At 50.7% G+C, this 14,651-nt stretch overlaps 1 protein-coding gene across 1 annotated transcript; it reads right to left on the bottom strand.

Annotated features, from left to right (window-relative positions):
• Positions 1 to 664: 664 nt before the first annotated feature.
• Asprv1 (aspartic peptidase retroviral like 1) lies at positions 665 to 2,196 on the bottom strand. The gene is given in 3 exon segments (XM_034511921.2): positions 665 to 2,081; positions 2,084 to 2,150; positions 2,152 to 2,196. Coding segments are annotated over 3 exon segments (1,014 nt in total). The 3' UTR covers positions 665 to 1,179.
• Positions 2,197 to 14,651: the final 12,455 nt, after the last annotated feature.

The raw sequence follows: 14,651 nt of genomic DNA, 5'->3' as shown, positions 1-14,651 counted from the left end.
CAGGCAGCAGACTCTTTGCACAACTGAACTTCTGGCCTTGTGCCAACTTTCTGGGCTCTGCTTGGAAGGCACAGGCTCCATAATTCAGAATATATCTGCTCTTCTCTGGAGCTTCCAATTCACTCCTCAAAGCCTGAGGCGTTTTCAGATTCTCAGAGGAGGCAGGAAGTTGGCAGAAAACCCAAGCTGGACAAGAGATGAAACCCATCCCAGGCTTAGGAATGCCCTCCCATGCCCCCCCACACACAAGTGAGCAACCCCATGGCCAAGCTGCCCCCAGCTGCCAGACCTTCCCATGGTGCCCCCACATGCCCATGCCCGTCTCCTGACCCTATTTCTACCTCTAAGTTGGGTTCCCTGAGCACCAGTAAGAACCTATTTGTTTGGCAGAAACTTCTTGATCCCTAAGCCAAACACCTCACAAAATAGCCTTGGTCACTTTTGAGCATAAGGGACAATTTGTATACTAAGAATACCGTAGATTAAAATGGAGGAGTCAGGAGTTAGAAGGGATGAGAGGAATTAGAAGTTCAAATACCTGCAGCTGAGTCCACCTTAGAAAACCCAAGATCCCATTGAGCTGCCTGCTTTCTTTTGCTTCCCCAGGTCAAGCAGTCAAGAAATGCTGTTTGCCTGTCCCTCCATCTCTGTCACAACTATTGAGCACATGACATTTTTTTTTCCATGAACAGATCTTTATTGGTATTTTGAAATAATTGAATCATTGACACAGGCACCATGAGATTCAAGGCAAGTGACAGAAGGGAACATCCTTGTGCAGGTGGGAGCACTCAGGGGGAGGACTCCCAGAGCAGCCTCCAAGGATTTGGATTGTGAGGGTCTTAGCCAAGACCAGGTTCAGCTCAGCAGACTTGGGGATGTGAAAATAACTGAGCCATACCTCAGGGGATCCAAAAGGGTCCCTAGCCCTCTTTCAAGATAGACATTCCCAACTTTCTCAGAAGCTCCTGCCAGCTTGGAAGTCTTTGTAGATCCTGGGGACACTGCTTTAGGCTACCAAGCTGGCCTCCCTCCCCAAACAGAGACAAGGCAAGGCTTCTGTAGAAGGAGGGAAACTGAGAACAAGTATAAAGACTGGCAGGCCTGATGATATCCCCCCCAGGACATCTGCTCCCCCCAACACAAGGTCCCAACGCTGGGGATAAGAAATGGGGTTTCTTAGTGGGAGCCCTCCGGTGCAGGAGACTCCTCCTCAATGAGCTCCAGGTCAAACTCATCCTCCAAGGAACCCCCGACAGGAAGCAAACGGAACTTCTTCCCCTTCAGGGTGCAGGTGCGGTGTTCGAAGTCCAGCACGGCGTTGTGGTCCTGCAGCACGTCGGTGCCAATAATGGCTTCTTCTGCACTTGCATTGGCCACCAGAAACTCGGCCTTCAGCTTCAGCTTGCCCAGGATCACTTCTGTGTCCCACACACCCAAGATCTTCATCTCGGCTCCATTGGCCACTTTGACCACATTGTCAAAAGGACGAAGAGTATCCAGGTCACCATCAGTGACCTCCTCCCATAAGGAGGGGTGAACCACAGACACCTGAGCCCCAGAGTCCACCAGGAACCTCACAGGCACGTGGCCAATCTTCCCTTTGAGGTAGTAGCCCTTACCCATGCTGTTGGCAAACACAATCTCTTTGGGCTGACTGTAGGTGGCCCCAGGGCCCTCAAAGGCCTTCAGGAGGGCTTCCTTCACAATACTGTAATCGCCCTGGTCCTGGGAATCGAGTCCATTGTAGACATCCAGGGCATCTCCCCTGAGCGACTCTTTCAGGAATCTCAGTTTGGTGGCATGGTCCCAGTGGTTGAGGTCATCAATGACTTCAAAGCGGTGCAGCCAAAGGCTGGGAGCTATGTTAGCACCGTTGAAAGGTTCTGGGATGAAGGCATGCTCCCGGCGTCCTTCCCTGCTTCTGGCTCCGCTGGCGGCCATCCTTCTGCTCACCTCTGGAAGTTCAGCAGTGACACAAGCCAAGTAAAGAAACGCGCAGAAGAGTGTGGGCGCAATCACGCTGGAGAGCGAGGGTTCTATCGACTGGGCCGTGTTCTTGCCCGGCCTAGACAAGTTGAAGGAGCAGATACAAGGTGTCTGGCTGGCTGCTGGGCACAGAGACACGCTGTCTGTGGTTCTGCTTGTTCTGCACGGCCTTTTTGATGCCCAGCCTGGGCCCCCAGGGTTCCTCATTCTCCTTTGTTCTGGAAGCTCCACCCCTCGCCCCGCCCTCCTCCCCAGCATCTTGCCTGACTAGCAGGATCGGTGCCTCACCCTCAGTATCCTTCCACGGGACACCTGCCAGCCCACCTAGTGAGAAAAGCAGTCTCGGTCAGGGGATAGGGCTGTGGGACCCTCCCCAGCCTATGTCCCGGAATAACCCAGATGAGGATACAGGTGTGATGACATTCAATTGTTTATCATTAGAGAAGAGGAGACAGGAAACAGATCTCTACCTGCTTCAGAAGAGGGGACTCCTTTGACCTCATCCCATCACTGCTTGGGGCAAGAGAAGGCATCGTCTATCACTCATCCCTCACAGTGTGCACTGATAAGGTGACTCATACATTCTAAATTAAGTGTGGATCCTGTAAGATTCTCTGGAGAAGAGAACAGAGGGTACCAGAGTCAAGAAAGTATAAAAACGTGTCATCTGCCTCTATCACCTCTCTACTTACCTATCTATCTCTCTGTCTACCTGTCTGTCTCCACTGTCTATCTGTCACATATCTATCATCTACTATGTATCCTTATGTATCCACCTATCTTTATCTGTCTGTCTGTCTCCAATTTCTATCAATCACATATCAACCCATGTCTGTCTGTTATCTAGTTACGTGTCTCTAAGGTCTATCAATCATATATCTATCTATCGACTATCTATCTACCTATCTGTATATCTATCATCTACCTTTTTTTAATCTTGCTTTTTTGAGACAGGGTCTTCCTGTGTAGCCCTGGCTAGCCTTGAACTCACAACTATTCTGCCTCGCCCCTCACCCCCCACCCCTGAGCGCTGGGATCACAGAAGTGCCCCCTCACAATCCTGGTCGCAGGTTCATTCTAAGTGAGTTAGGACCCTCCCTCAAATCTAACACTTTTACATAAGCTCATTTTACTGTGGTCATTCTCTTTACTAGCCACTCCTAACTCAGAGGCAGCCCACTGTGGGGCTCAGCCTCTGCCTATGGGTTCATGAAGACCCAGAAGTAGGTAGGCATAAATTTTAAACTTCAGGGAGTGACGTCCTGAGTTCAGGATCAGACCCCGGTTCTCCGTGGGCCCCGTGCCCAGCTCCTTGAGAACTGTATCCTCCCTCTGTGGCCTCCCTGCCTTCTAGAATGTCCACCAAGAGCTCTTGCCCACCCTCCCATCTCCCCGTATTCCAACTCTTTTCTCTCTCACACCTCATCTGAAAAGCAGCCGAGACTCAGTGAAGTTGTTCTCAGTGGAGAGGGCTTGGGAGGCTCTGGCCAGAGAAGGTTGTCATGGTGACGCCTTACCCGCTCCACTGCTGGGGTCATGGACAGTCCTGACTGTGTCCAGGACAACCACAGAGTAAATCTGTGGGCTCACAGGCTCAAGCTGGCCTGTGCATGAGACAGAAACTGGGGAAGGGGCCCAGTTTTATGTCACTGTTCAGATGTGATCTTTTCCAAGGAGCTCTCTACCCTGTCCTGGCATGAGGGCGTACTTCTGGCTGAACACATGTTCTAGACTCTCTCATGTCTGTTTACAAGTCCGCCTGCATTGAACCAAGGCTGGGGCACACTAACTTGGCATTCATGACTGTCTCTTGCTCCTCTAGAAACTTATCCTGGGACACAGGGTGGGCTCTGCAAGGCCCCAGTCCTAGCTATGTGCAGTCACAGAGTCAAAGGTCAGAACAGGTCAGTGGGTCACCTGTGGCTGTTGCATCTGACTGAGCCTGCCCCTGTCTCTCAGATATCCATCACTCACTCGGCATCTAGCTGAGGCCTCTGTCCTGCCTCTGTATAGCCCCAGGGTCCCCACCACTCAGCAAGCCCCTCAGCACCTTCCTCCAGACCTGGTGAGCCAACAGAGATGCATTTGGTAAACACCTCTCATCACAGCTGCCTGACTGAGGTGGGGCCAGGGTGGCACGCCAGGAACCCAAGGGAGTGGAATCGATTGCTGGAAAGGTATCAGGAGAAGGTGGGTCTCTGAGGCAGTTGTGCAATGAACAACACATGTCCAGAGACAAGGCCCAGCCACCCACAGGACTGGGAAGCCTCTTTGACCAGAGAGATGCTTGTGGATGGACTTGAATCCTGGGGATGAGTATAGTGCCCTCATCCAGGGATCTGTCCCTGTGCCCTCCTGGCTCCTCAGGGTACATCACCGCATACCCCTGGAGGTGGGGTGAGTGAAGATGTAGCTGAAGGAGGGGAGAGCAAGGGTAGGAAGCTGTGAGACGGCTGGGACAGAATACTCAGACCACACGTCTCCATGCGGAAGTCAGAGCTCCTGGTCCTGCACAGTCAGAACATGCAGAAATGAAGACAGAGATGGAGCAGGCATAGAAGGGCTGCCCTGAACTCCTGAGGACTTGTGCTGCTGATGGTCTCTGTACAGAACAGTGACCATGGCAGATAGTGAGGCAAGAGCTGATTACTAAGGCTCAAGACGCTTCTGAGTTACTTGCTAAGTGGATTCATAGCTTGAAATTGGATGCAGTGGACTGTTGACGCCACAGAAACTGGCAAATGCCAATTTTGGAATTTTTTTCCCCCTTAAAAACTGATTTATCCCTGCATGAACTCATAGCAGGCTCTGGCCCCACACTCCTCCCACCTCCAGACCCCCCAAGCACTTCCCTAGTGTCTGTGCTTGGGTGGCCATGGCTTCTGGCGGGTGGCTTCCGGGTACCAGTTACTTTGCCAGAGTCACATGGTTTCTGTGACTGCTAGCTGAACGCAGGGCCCATTTTTGGCTAGTCAAGGGAACAAGAAAGAGGACCCAAACTCACCAGGGAAGGTGAGAGTCACTAACTCCTGCCAGGACATCAGGTGTAATTATTGACCAATATAGACAGGTATTGGGGCTAGGGAGGAACGCCCTCATTAGCTCGTGAGTACCTCTGAGTGTACTTTGAAGCAGGCACACTGAACTTGACCCAAGAAGAGACAGACCAAGACAATAAACAGGAAGGGCACAGGGAGCCTCCGCCCTCCGCCCCCTCGTGTAGATTCTGACCCAGCTCCAGGAGTTCTCTCAGCCTTTCTCCGTTCTCCCCAGCAGAGTTGCCAGCTTATCAGGAGTTCAGGACAGAGTTGCTTAGAGTTCCTGAGGGCCTTGGTGGGAAGTGGAGATACTCAATCCTGTTTTTATTTATGGGTTTATTCATTTGTTTTCTTTTTGAGACAGACTCTGTAGCCCAGGATATCCTGCAACTCACTACACAGCCCAGGCTGGCCTCAAACCCACAGTGGTCTCTGTGTAAGCCACCACACCTAGCACCTAAGCCTCTCTCAATGGTTCCTGATTCCTGATAACATCTGAGGAAACCTGTAGAGGCTGGGAAAGAGGCCGGAGCCTCTATAGCATGCAAGCAAGCAGGAATGGCAAGAAGAGAGAGCGGTGTCTCGAATAAGGAGGTAAAGCAGGTGACACCTTAGGGATATGGTGTTCTTTTTGAGGCCTGGCCTAGAAGAGGCAGCTCAGGAAAGGTGAGGCAAGCCTGGACTACACAGGACTCACTGCAGCCCCCGTCAGACTATGACTTAGGGCTTTTCAAGGCAGCCAGGAAGGTGGGCCAGGAATAGGAAGTTGTTTTTCCCTCAGCCTGATGGGGATTTCATGAACTTCACTCTAACTTGAGCTTGGCCCCCTGTTCCCACCAGGCCATCCTGAGATTTGCATGCCTGCTATCATTTTGCACTGGGCCCTGTAAATGATGTGGGGTTTTTTTGTTGTTGTTGTTTTGGGTTTTTTTTTTTTTTTTTTTTTTTTTTTTTTTTTTTTTTTTTTTTTTTTGGTTTTTCGAGACAGGGTTTCTCTGTGTAGTCCTGGCTGTCCTGGAACTCACTAACTCACTCTGTAGACCAGGCTGGCCTCGAACTCAAAAATCCGCCTGTCTCTGCCTCCCAAGTGCTGGGATTAAAGGCATGCGCCACCACTGCCCGGCTGATGTTGTTATTTTTGCTGCTGTCTCTCTGTGTGTCCCATCCAATGGTGGAGCCTTCTCTTCACACACACACATGTTTGTGCATGAGAGTGCACACTTCCTACTACACACATGCACCACACACACATTCCATACTCACTGCAGTTCTCAGAGACAGGCTCAGGAGTGGTACCTAGCAATAGAATACAGATTCGTCCTTCCTTCCTCACATCTCACTCGCATTTACAGGAAGTAGTAAGAGCCTTTTATTGGAGGCACCTGCTGTTTATCAGCCTCTAGGCATACTTGCTGCTTCAGAAAAGGAGGCAAGTCCCCATTGCAGAGGCTTACAAGCTAATGAAGACAAAATGCCAGTGTTTTAACAGCTGGGTTTTGAAGAGTTTAAGACCAGTGTATGCTGTAAGCTTACCCACTTAAAGCAGCCCCTAGTCACAGGCACGCTGCTTTGAAAGGAGCTGGTTTTTAAGTGGGTCATCCTGTCCTCGGTTTCTGCCTACTCCATGAGGCCAATGACACAAGGCCCTCCATGCTTGCTTCCTCTAGGCACTGGGCACAGAGGGCAGGGGTGCCTGTCTGCCTGCTTTACCCTGCACAACTAACCACCTTAGCTGACCCCCTAGGGCTCTGTCCTGAGGCTGCCATGATTAGATTACATGTGAGCTGTAGGGATTGGGCTACCTCCGAATAAAACCTGCCCACTGCATGGCCTATTTCCAGCTCCTGCTTCAGGAGGCTGGTGACAGCAGGTCTTCAAGTTGAAAAGAAACATAAAAAGGTGATTTTTGACACAGAAATTTAACTAGGGGCTAGGAATATGCCTCAGTTGGTAGAGAGCTTGCCTTGTATATCCAAGCTCTGAGTTAACGCCCCAGTTCCAAATAAATCAGAAGCGCAATTACACCGGTAATTCCAGCCACTTGGGAGGGAGAGGCAGAAGGATCAGGAGATCAAGGTCATCCCTGGCTGCAAATTGAGTATAAGGCCATCCAGGACTACATGAGATTCTGACTCAACCCAATAATCTAGCTAGGGGTTCATATTGGAATCTAGGGATCTCAGAAGGCATCAACAGAAGCAAAGCATACTAGGAATTCCAAGGCAGGTTCCTCAATCCTGAGCCACAGGCCTGCCATCACCACGTGGGAGCTGCCAGGCTATCACAGCAGCTACGGCCAAAGGCACGTGGCAAGCTGGTTCTCCGGTTTGCCTTTTGGAACCATGCCAAGCGCCCCATGGCGAGTGTCTCTGCTCAGTCCTCACCAGTGCCAGTGGGCACTCATTGCCCACTGCTCCATTCTAGAACCCCCTTCGGGGTTGGTTGCCCTCCTCACCACCGCCCTGGAACTCTGCCTCTGGAAATGGTCCAGCATGGCACCCTCTGCCAATCCAGCACACAGGGAACCTGACATGTAGGGTGAGTCACTGATCCCAAAGGGTACCCAAGGGTGTGGGGAGCTGTGACTTAGGCCCCATTTCACTCTGAGCCCTTGGAACTGAGATCAGGACCAGGAGTAACCAACAGGTTAATAGATACAATCTGCTGAGTAACCCCTGGGAGTTACCAAAACTGGTTCTCTCCTGCTTTGACCTGTCAATCAAATATGAAGGCTACTAAAGTGGCCTGAAGGCCTCCCAGTCTCCCAAGGCCAGGCCCCCACACTGAGTCTCCATGTTTTTCTCCCATTGTGGCTTTCCTCCAGCCTCTGCCCTCTGCCCTCTGCCCTCTGCCCTCTGCCCTCTGCCCTCTGCCCTCTGCCCTCTGCCCTCTGCCCTCTGCCTTTCACCCTTCAGTATCAAGGGTCCAAGGGCTTTTCCTGGCCAGGCAATAGCACCCAGGAAAGATCTAGAAGATCCCCTCCTCCCCTCTCTTATGTCCGGTGTCTCTCCTACCCAACTGAGCTTGGGAACAAGACTGAAAAAAAAAGGTCCACACAGCTTTGGAGACATTAAACCTCTTCCTAAGAGGCCCCTGCAGCTTATAAAATACCCAAGCAGTCAAGATTCACAGGCTGAGAAATGTCCAGAAAAAAAGTGGACTTCTATCGACATTAAAAACCCCAGTAAGCCGTTGGGAGCCTACCTCAAAGGCAGCTTTGTACTGATCCCAAATTGTTTTAATTGCTGTTATGTTAACCAGGGTGGTGAACCACAAAAGCCTATAAGGTGCCTCACACAGGGCACTGTTTCTTTTGAATGTATTGCCAATCCACCTCTCTCCCATCACAGGAACTAGGGTAATCAAAGGGGCATCTTCCCTGGCGTGACAGAGTGATCTCTTCACAGGCATCTGGCAGAATTAATGAAAATCTCCAAGAGTTTGGTGGCAAGGTTAGTGAATATTATTAAGCACCTACTGTGTGCTGCCGGTTGTAAGGTATTATAAGGCACAGGATGAGTCTACAATGCAACCAGTGATGGGCGGTGGCAGATCTGTGGCTTTATTCTGCTCCACACACACTAACAGAGGCTCAGCCTGTCTTCTTCTGAGGAACCCAGGCCTGCCTGCCTCTAGGACATATATATACACACACAGAGCACATGTAAGCACACGAACACACACCACACACACTAAATTAATATAAAAAGCTATTTTTAAAAACCAAGTAAGTAGACAGGGACCCTCTACCCAGATCCTGCTGATGGGCAGTATTCCTGGTCCCTGCTCTGCCTGGCAAATTCTGAGCTGGCTCCTGCTGGGTCTCAGGGTAGCCAGAAGCCTGCCCCATCTCCTACATTCACCACCACAGGCTCTGGTCTCCCTGCAGTGCCTACTCAGCTGCTTGTTTGGGGTCCTTTCTAGTACCCTCATTTCATGCACTCCCAGATCCTCCCTAAAGCCCTCGCTCTATCCAAGCTGGCACTTATCTCCAGGCTTCTCAATCCCACACCTCAGAATCAAGGTCAGATTCTCTTCTTTCTTTCCTGGCAATCTCACCAGGGGCCATGGCATGGTGATGTCCTACTGTGTGGTCTATGAGGTTAAGGTGCAGCCTGTACTCATCTTGCCAAACCAGTGTGCCAGGATGCCCTATGTGCTGGGCACAGCCTCACTGCCTCGATGTTGTTTCTGTTCCCTCACGCTGCTGGGTTCTGTGACCTAGGGCATCAGTGGCCTCTCCTGGTACCTGCAGCCTTTCAGCCACAGCTCCTGACCCAGCTGTCAGCTTACTGGGCGCTAGCCTTTCTGGTCCCTAAACCATTCTCCTCAGTCTTCCTACCCCACCTGTGTACCTGGTCTGTCCCTTCTTGCTGCCCCAGCTTCCCACTGACATGTCCATCTGGAGGTGCTGTTTTATACAGCGAACATGTTCATTTCCTCTCTCTGATGCCCTCAGCCTCCTGTGCTTTCAAGGCAGCTTGAAGGGTCCCCTCCTCCCACAGCCATCTGGGTCACTGCTATACCTGTCTCCTTCCACACCTCCACGTCCCTTCAGTCCTAGCCCAGGTTACTCCAATGCCTACCACTGCCACTGGCTTCTCACCAAAATGCTGTCCAAAGTCATCGCCCAAGGATTTAAGCTTCTATGTCCTTCTGCTCAATGTTCCCCCAAGGCTCCCCCCATCCCCACCAAATCTCTCTACCTGGACAGGACATTTGAAGAGCCTGGCTCTGTCACTCATGAGTCTCCTGCACTAAATGGCTTGAAGTTCACTAAACAGGACTAAGCTTCCTTGGCTTTCTTCCTCTCCCCAGTCCCCCAGGTGATCATAGCCCAGCATGCAGCAAACCCAGAGCTTTTCTTGAAAATCATAGGAGGTACTATGGGCCACCTTCCTGGCTCCCCTGCCTTTCACAGCAAATCTAGTGGCTACTGCCTCTACATTTCCTGACCCAGTTCAGTTCCTGTCTCAACCAGAGTGCTCAGGTTTGTAGCGGGGTACCCTCCACGGTCACTGGTTAACCTGGTCCCATGTGGCTTCCAAAGTGAGAGCCCCAGCATCCAAGGGCTTTGAGCAGCAGCCAGGCACTACTGGCTGGCTGTAAATGAAATTCTGCATTCAAAGGGTTTTCTATGAACTAGTCAGGTGTGGTGGCTTATTCCTGTAATCCCAATACTGGGGAGGATGAGGCAGGAGGATTGCCATGCAATTGAGATCAACTTGAGCTCTGTAGTGAGTGATTTCCAGGGAAACCTGGGCTATAGAGTAAGGCTCTGGAGGTGAGGTGTGGGGGTAGTTCAAGAGATGACTCCCAAGGCAGAGAGCTTGACCTACAATCATGGGGACTCAAATTTGATCTGAAAACCCAGATAAAAATCTGGCTGGCGGGGGGGGGGGGAACTGTGCTTGTAATCCCAGCACTGCACTAGCAAAGGTAAGCCCATCCCCAGAGTTCACTGGCCAGCCAGCTTAGCCTATTCTGCAAGCTCAAGGATAGTAAGAAATTATATCTCAAAAACCAAGTGGACAGTGCTTGAGAGTACTGCTCTGTAGAGACCTGGAATTCAGTTCAGTTCCCATGTGGGATGGTTCACAAGCACCTGAACCACCTGTAACTCAACCTTAAAGGGCTCCAATGCCCTGTTCTGGGACACACACACACACACACACACACACACATATGACTATATATATATATATATATATATATATATATATATATATATATATCTTCATCCTAAAGAAGGATAGCTGAGGTTAGCCCCTGGCTTCCTTCCACACACACATGCACACACAGAGGAACATGAATACACACATGCAAAAACTAAGGCATACATGTTGCCTAAAACAAACATAGGTTCCTGAAGTATGAAAATACATGTCCTGGTAGCTTTTGTTTGGCCTTTTCAAATCCTGGTAATGTCACCTGAGATAATCCCCAGTGGGTCCCCACCAGTTTGAAAAACTGCCCAAGCCAGCTGGGGGTGAACAGTTGGGTTCCATGAAACAGGGCAGGGCAGTACTGTAAATCTTAACCTGTCACCTACTTTACTCCTTAAACATGCAATAAGGGTAAACTGTTACAAAACAAAGCAACGATGTATAAATAAATGCATGCACCATTGGTTACAAATTCACCAGGCATGGTGCTGTGGTCAGAGCCTCAAATGACAGGAAGTAGGTGGCAGGTGGAGCCTGAGACTTGGGGTGGCTTTGTCAGTGTTTTCAATGCCCACAAACCTCAACATGTGACCATGCTTCGGCCAGAACTTTGCTGAGGAGGAAGGCACCTGCGTGGAGTCAGCCTACTCAACGCTGCCAGGCCGCCTAAGTTCAAATCCTGACTCGGCTGGTTCCCTTTAAGGGTCCGAAATGAATGATGCCTAATTTTCCTAAACCTTGCGCTCCACCCATCATGGATCCAGGGATTAACAAAGAAATCGGAATCTAGATGCCTTTGTCTCTGGTTCCACTGTCCACTGTGGTTCTTGTGCAGACTTCATCTCTTCACCTCCCCCCCCCCACCACCGCCCCCGTCCCTTGTCCCCACCTGCCTCCTACTGGCTGCTCAGACAAACCTTCCTCCTCAGCTCCTCATTTCTTGCAGTCAACAAATGTCTTTTTCCAGTTTAACAGAGAAGATGGGAGCTGGGTTTACTTGCCAGCCTTCCCCAACCATGCCCACTGCTCTAAGGCTCCCTCACTCCCAACTCCTCCCCTCCCCCACCTCTAGTCTCAGAGCCAGTGCAGGGCACTCCCTCCACCAGAGCCCCACTATAGGCATCTCTCTCCTGCAGAGCCATCCCTCTTGTAAAACCTATATAGGGTGAAGCCTGTTGTCTCTCCTTGGCCCAAGAGACTTTACACACACACACACACACACACACACACACACACACACACACACACACACAATCTTTTACCAACACAGAGGATGATTAAAAGTTTACAAATGACAATAAAATACAACCAAAACTTGGTTTTGTTTTTATGTTTTTTTTTTTTTTTTTTTTTTTTTTTTTGAGACAAGATACAGATATGTAGCTCAGGCTGGCCTCAAACAATCCTCCAGCCTCTTGTCAATTGAATGCTTCCACTGATTTAAAAACAAACCTATGTATCTAATGCACTGTGTGTCAAAGGACAACTTGTGGGTGTCCATTCTCTCCTACCATGTGGTTCCCAGAAATCAAACTTTGGTCACTTCCAAAGCTGGGTTTGCAAGTATCAGCCACGCCCACCCACAGTCCACCCTGTGTTCTGGGGATCCAAAGTCTGGTCTTCATGCTTGCACACAAGCCCTGAGCTATCTCCCCAGAGCTCCCCAGAATCCCCCATCTCTCACCTTGGGTTTTTAGACATGTTCTCATTCTGTAGCCAGGTCAGACTGCACTGACTGTGTGGCCCAAGCTGACTTTACACCTCTGATGGTCTCACCCCCACCTCCCAAGCATCAGGAGGACAGACATGCATCACAGTGTTGGCCTTAAACTTTCGCAAAGCTCTTCTGGGGGGGTGGGGGGGGAGGTTCCTTGAGGACACCATGGAGAGCCAAGGCCAGAAACAAGAGCAGAAACCTCCTGCTGCCTCACACCTCCTGGTGGCTTCAAGCTATCTAAAGCATCTCTGAGGTCTGTCCCTGCTTTCTGCACTCCCAAAGCCTTGTCCTCCTTGACTCTGACAGGCAACTCCTCCCCCTCTTGCACTCTCCCTTCTCCTGTCTGGTCCTGTACCTTCCTTGTGGCTTCTGTACCCTTCAGTCCAGCCCTGCTCTGGACAAAGCCCAGTGGTCACAGTTTATGGTCTCTCATCTTGACTCTCCGGATCCAGGTTTGCTACGTGCTCCACCTTCAGCCTCTGCTTCTTCAGCAGAACTGGGATTGATCGGGCCTCCTTAACACGTCCCCACCTTGAGTGAAATTCACAAAGCAGGCCAGGCCCCTCCTGTCTACCTCTATCTCCTCCTCATCCCTGTCCCTGCCTTCTCTGTCCTTCATCCCTTTTGTATCAGATGCAGCCTATGAGAAACAAGGTCAGGGCGGCAGAGGCAGGGTGGGTGACATCTTGGATGGTGGGCAGCATGGCGGCTCTCCCAAGTGGCTTCTCTGCTACTGCCCTAGAAGGTTCTTTGTGCAAGACAAGCAGAGAAATCCAAGTGACCACAGGGGACTGCTCAGCCAGTGTCCTGCCAGCACCCTCTTAGCAATATGGATTTGGTTGTTTAACGTGAGGAGAAGGGAAGATGGCAGATAGAGATTGGGAAGAAGTCTTGGGGAGTGCTAAGGAGAAGCTGCCTATGGATTCACTGTGATTGGGGGAAGACTGGGCATGAGGAAGGGAGAGGGTGGTGGGTACAACCCTCAGTAAGAAACCAGGGCTGCAAGGCTCAAGGAAGATGGTAGCTGAGGGCTTAGAAAGGCCAGGAATCAGGAGACTGGAGAGATGGCTCAGCAGTTAAGAGCACTGGCTGCGCTTCCAGAGGACCTGGGTTCAAGTTTCAGCACTACACGGTGGCTCACAAGGCTATAACTCTGATCCCAGGGCATCTGACACCCTCTTTTGACCTGTACAAGCACTCTACACATTAGGTATATAGACTTAATTAAAAAGAAAGAAAATTTTTGGAGGAAGATGAAGACGAGAGACTGGTCAGAACGGGCAGGGTGAGGGGCTGGGAGGTAGAATGGCTGAGGCCTTGGACAACTGACAAGGGCATCTCTGGTCAAGCAGAAAGTGAGGATCCTGGGATCGCTTTGGAGCAGAGAGGGGACATTTACGATGAGAAGATGATACTGAGTGGCTGAGGGTTTCCTGAGTGTGTGGGGCAAGGACCCACAAGGCCAGGCTGTTTCCAGGCTGGTCATAGGTTGGTGGCATCTCATACCTAGGGGATGCTATCCATAGCAGCATATCTGGTGCCCAGACATGGCCTTGGTCACATCCAAGGCCACATGGCAGCTCTGAAGCCCACAGCACGGTTCCTGCGATGGGTGGCATAACAAGTGCACATGAATTTGTTGAGACTTTGCCACCAGTGTCCCTCCGTGGGACCCAAGCCCACAGTTTCCGCCCACTGGTACCATGGTTTCACTGGGAAGACATAGCTGCCCTGAACTTCAAGGAGAAGAGGGTCGGTAAATCAGGAGTAAGGTTGAATTTCTCATGAACTGAAGGCCCTCCCGAGGCCACTTATTCAACATCCACCCTTGCCTAGTGGTCGGTGGTTTGGTTTTAGTGTCTAACTTGCTTTGGCTAAACGGGAGGTCATGGCCTTAGGTCCACAGGCCTAGGTTGGAGGCCGCACATGTCAGGGGAAAGGGGGTACACCTGTCCTTTCTCAAGAGTCACAGGAAGTTGCTAAAGTGTCCAAAAGAAGAACCTTATACTTACTGTCCTCCCTGATAGCTGTCCCCACCCCTACCCCGCACCCCAACCTGTTGCCTCACAAAAGGTCAAAACAGGAAAGATAAACTCCATCCCACTCACAGTTCCACAGGAAACAGTGTCAAAGACATGACCTAAGAAGCCTTGCCCCTCCTGTCTCTCATCAACAGTGTGACCCAAGGAGACTTTAAATAATTATTTTTATAATTTTTTTTATTATTATTGTTACCTTATA

This window comes from Arvicanthis niloticus, chromosome 9 (genome assembly GCF_011762505.2).
Source record: "Arvicanthis niloticus isolate mArvNil1 chromosome 9, mArvNil1.pat.X, whole genome shotgun sequence".
Classification (NCBI taxonomy): domain Eukaryota; kingdom Metazoa; phylum Chordata; class Mammalia; order Rodentia; family Muridae; genus Arvicanthis; species Arvicanthis niloticus.
The sequence above is the reverse complement of the archived record's forward strand: the minus strand, read 5'-3'. Positions and strand labels throughout refer to the sequence as shown.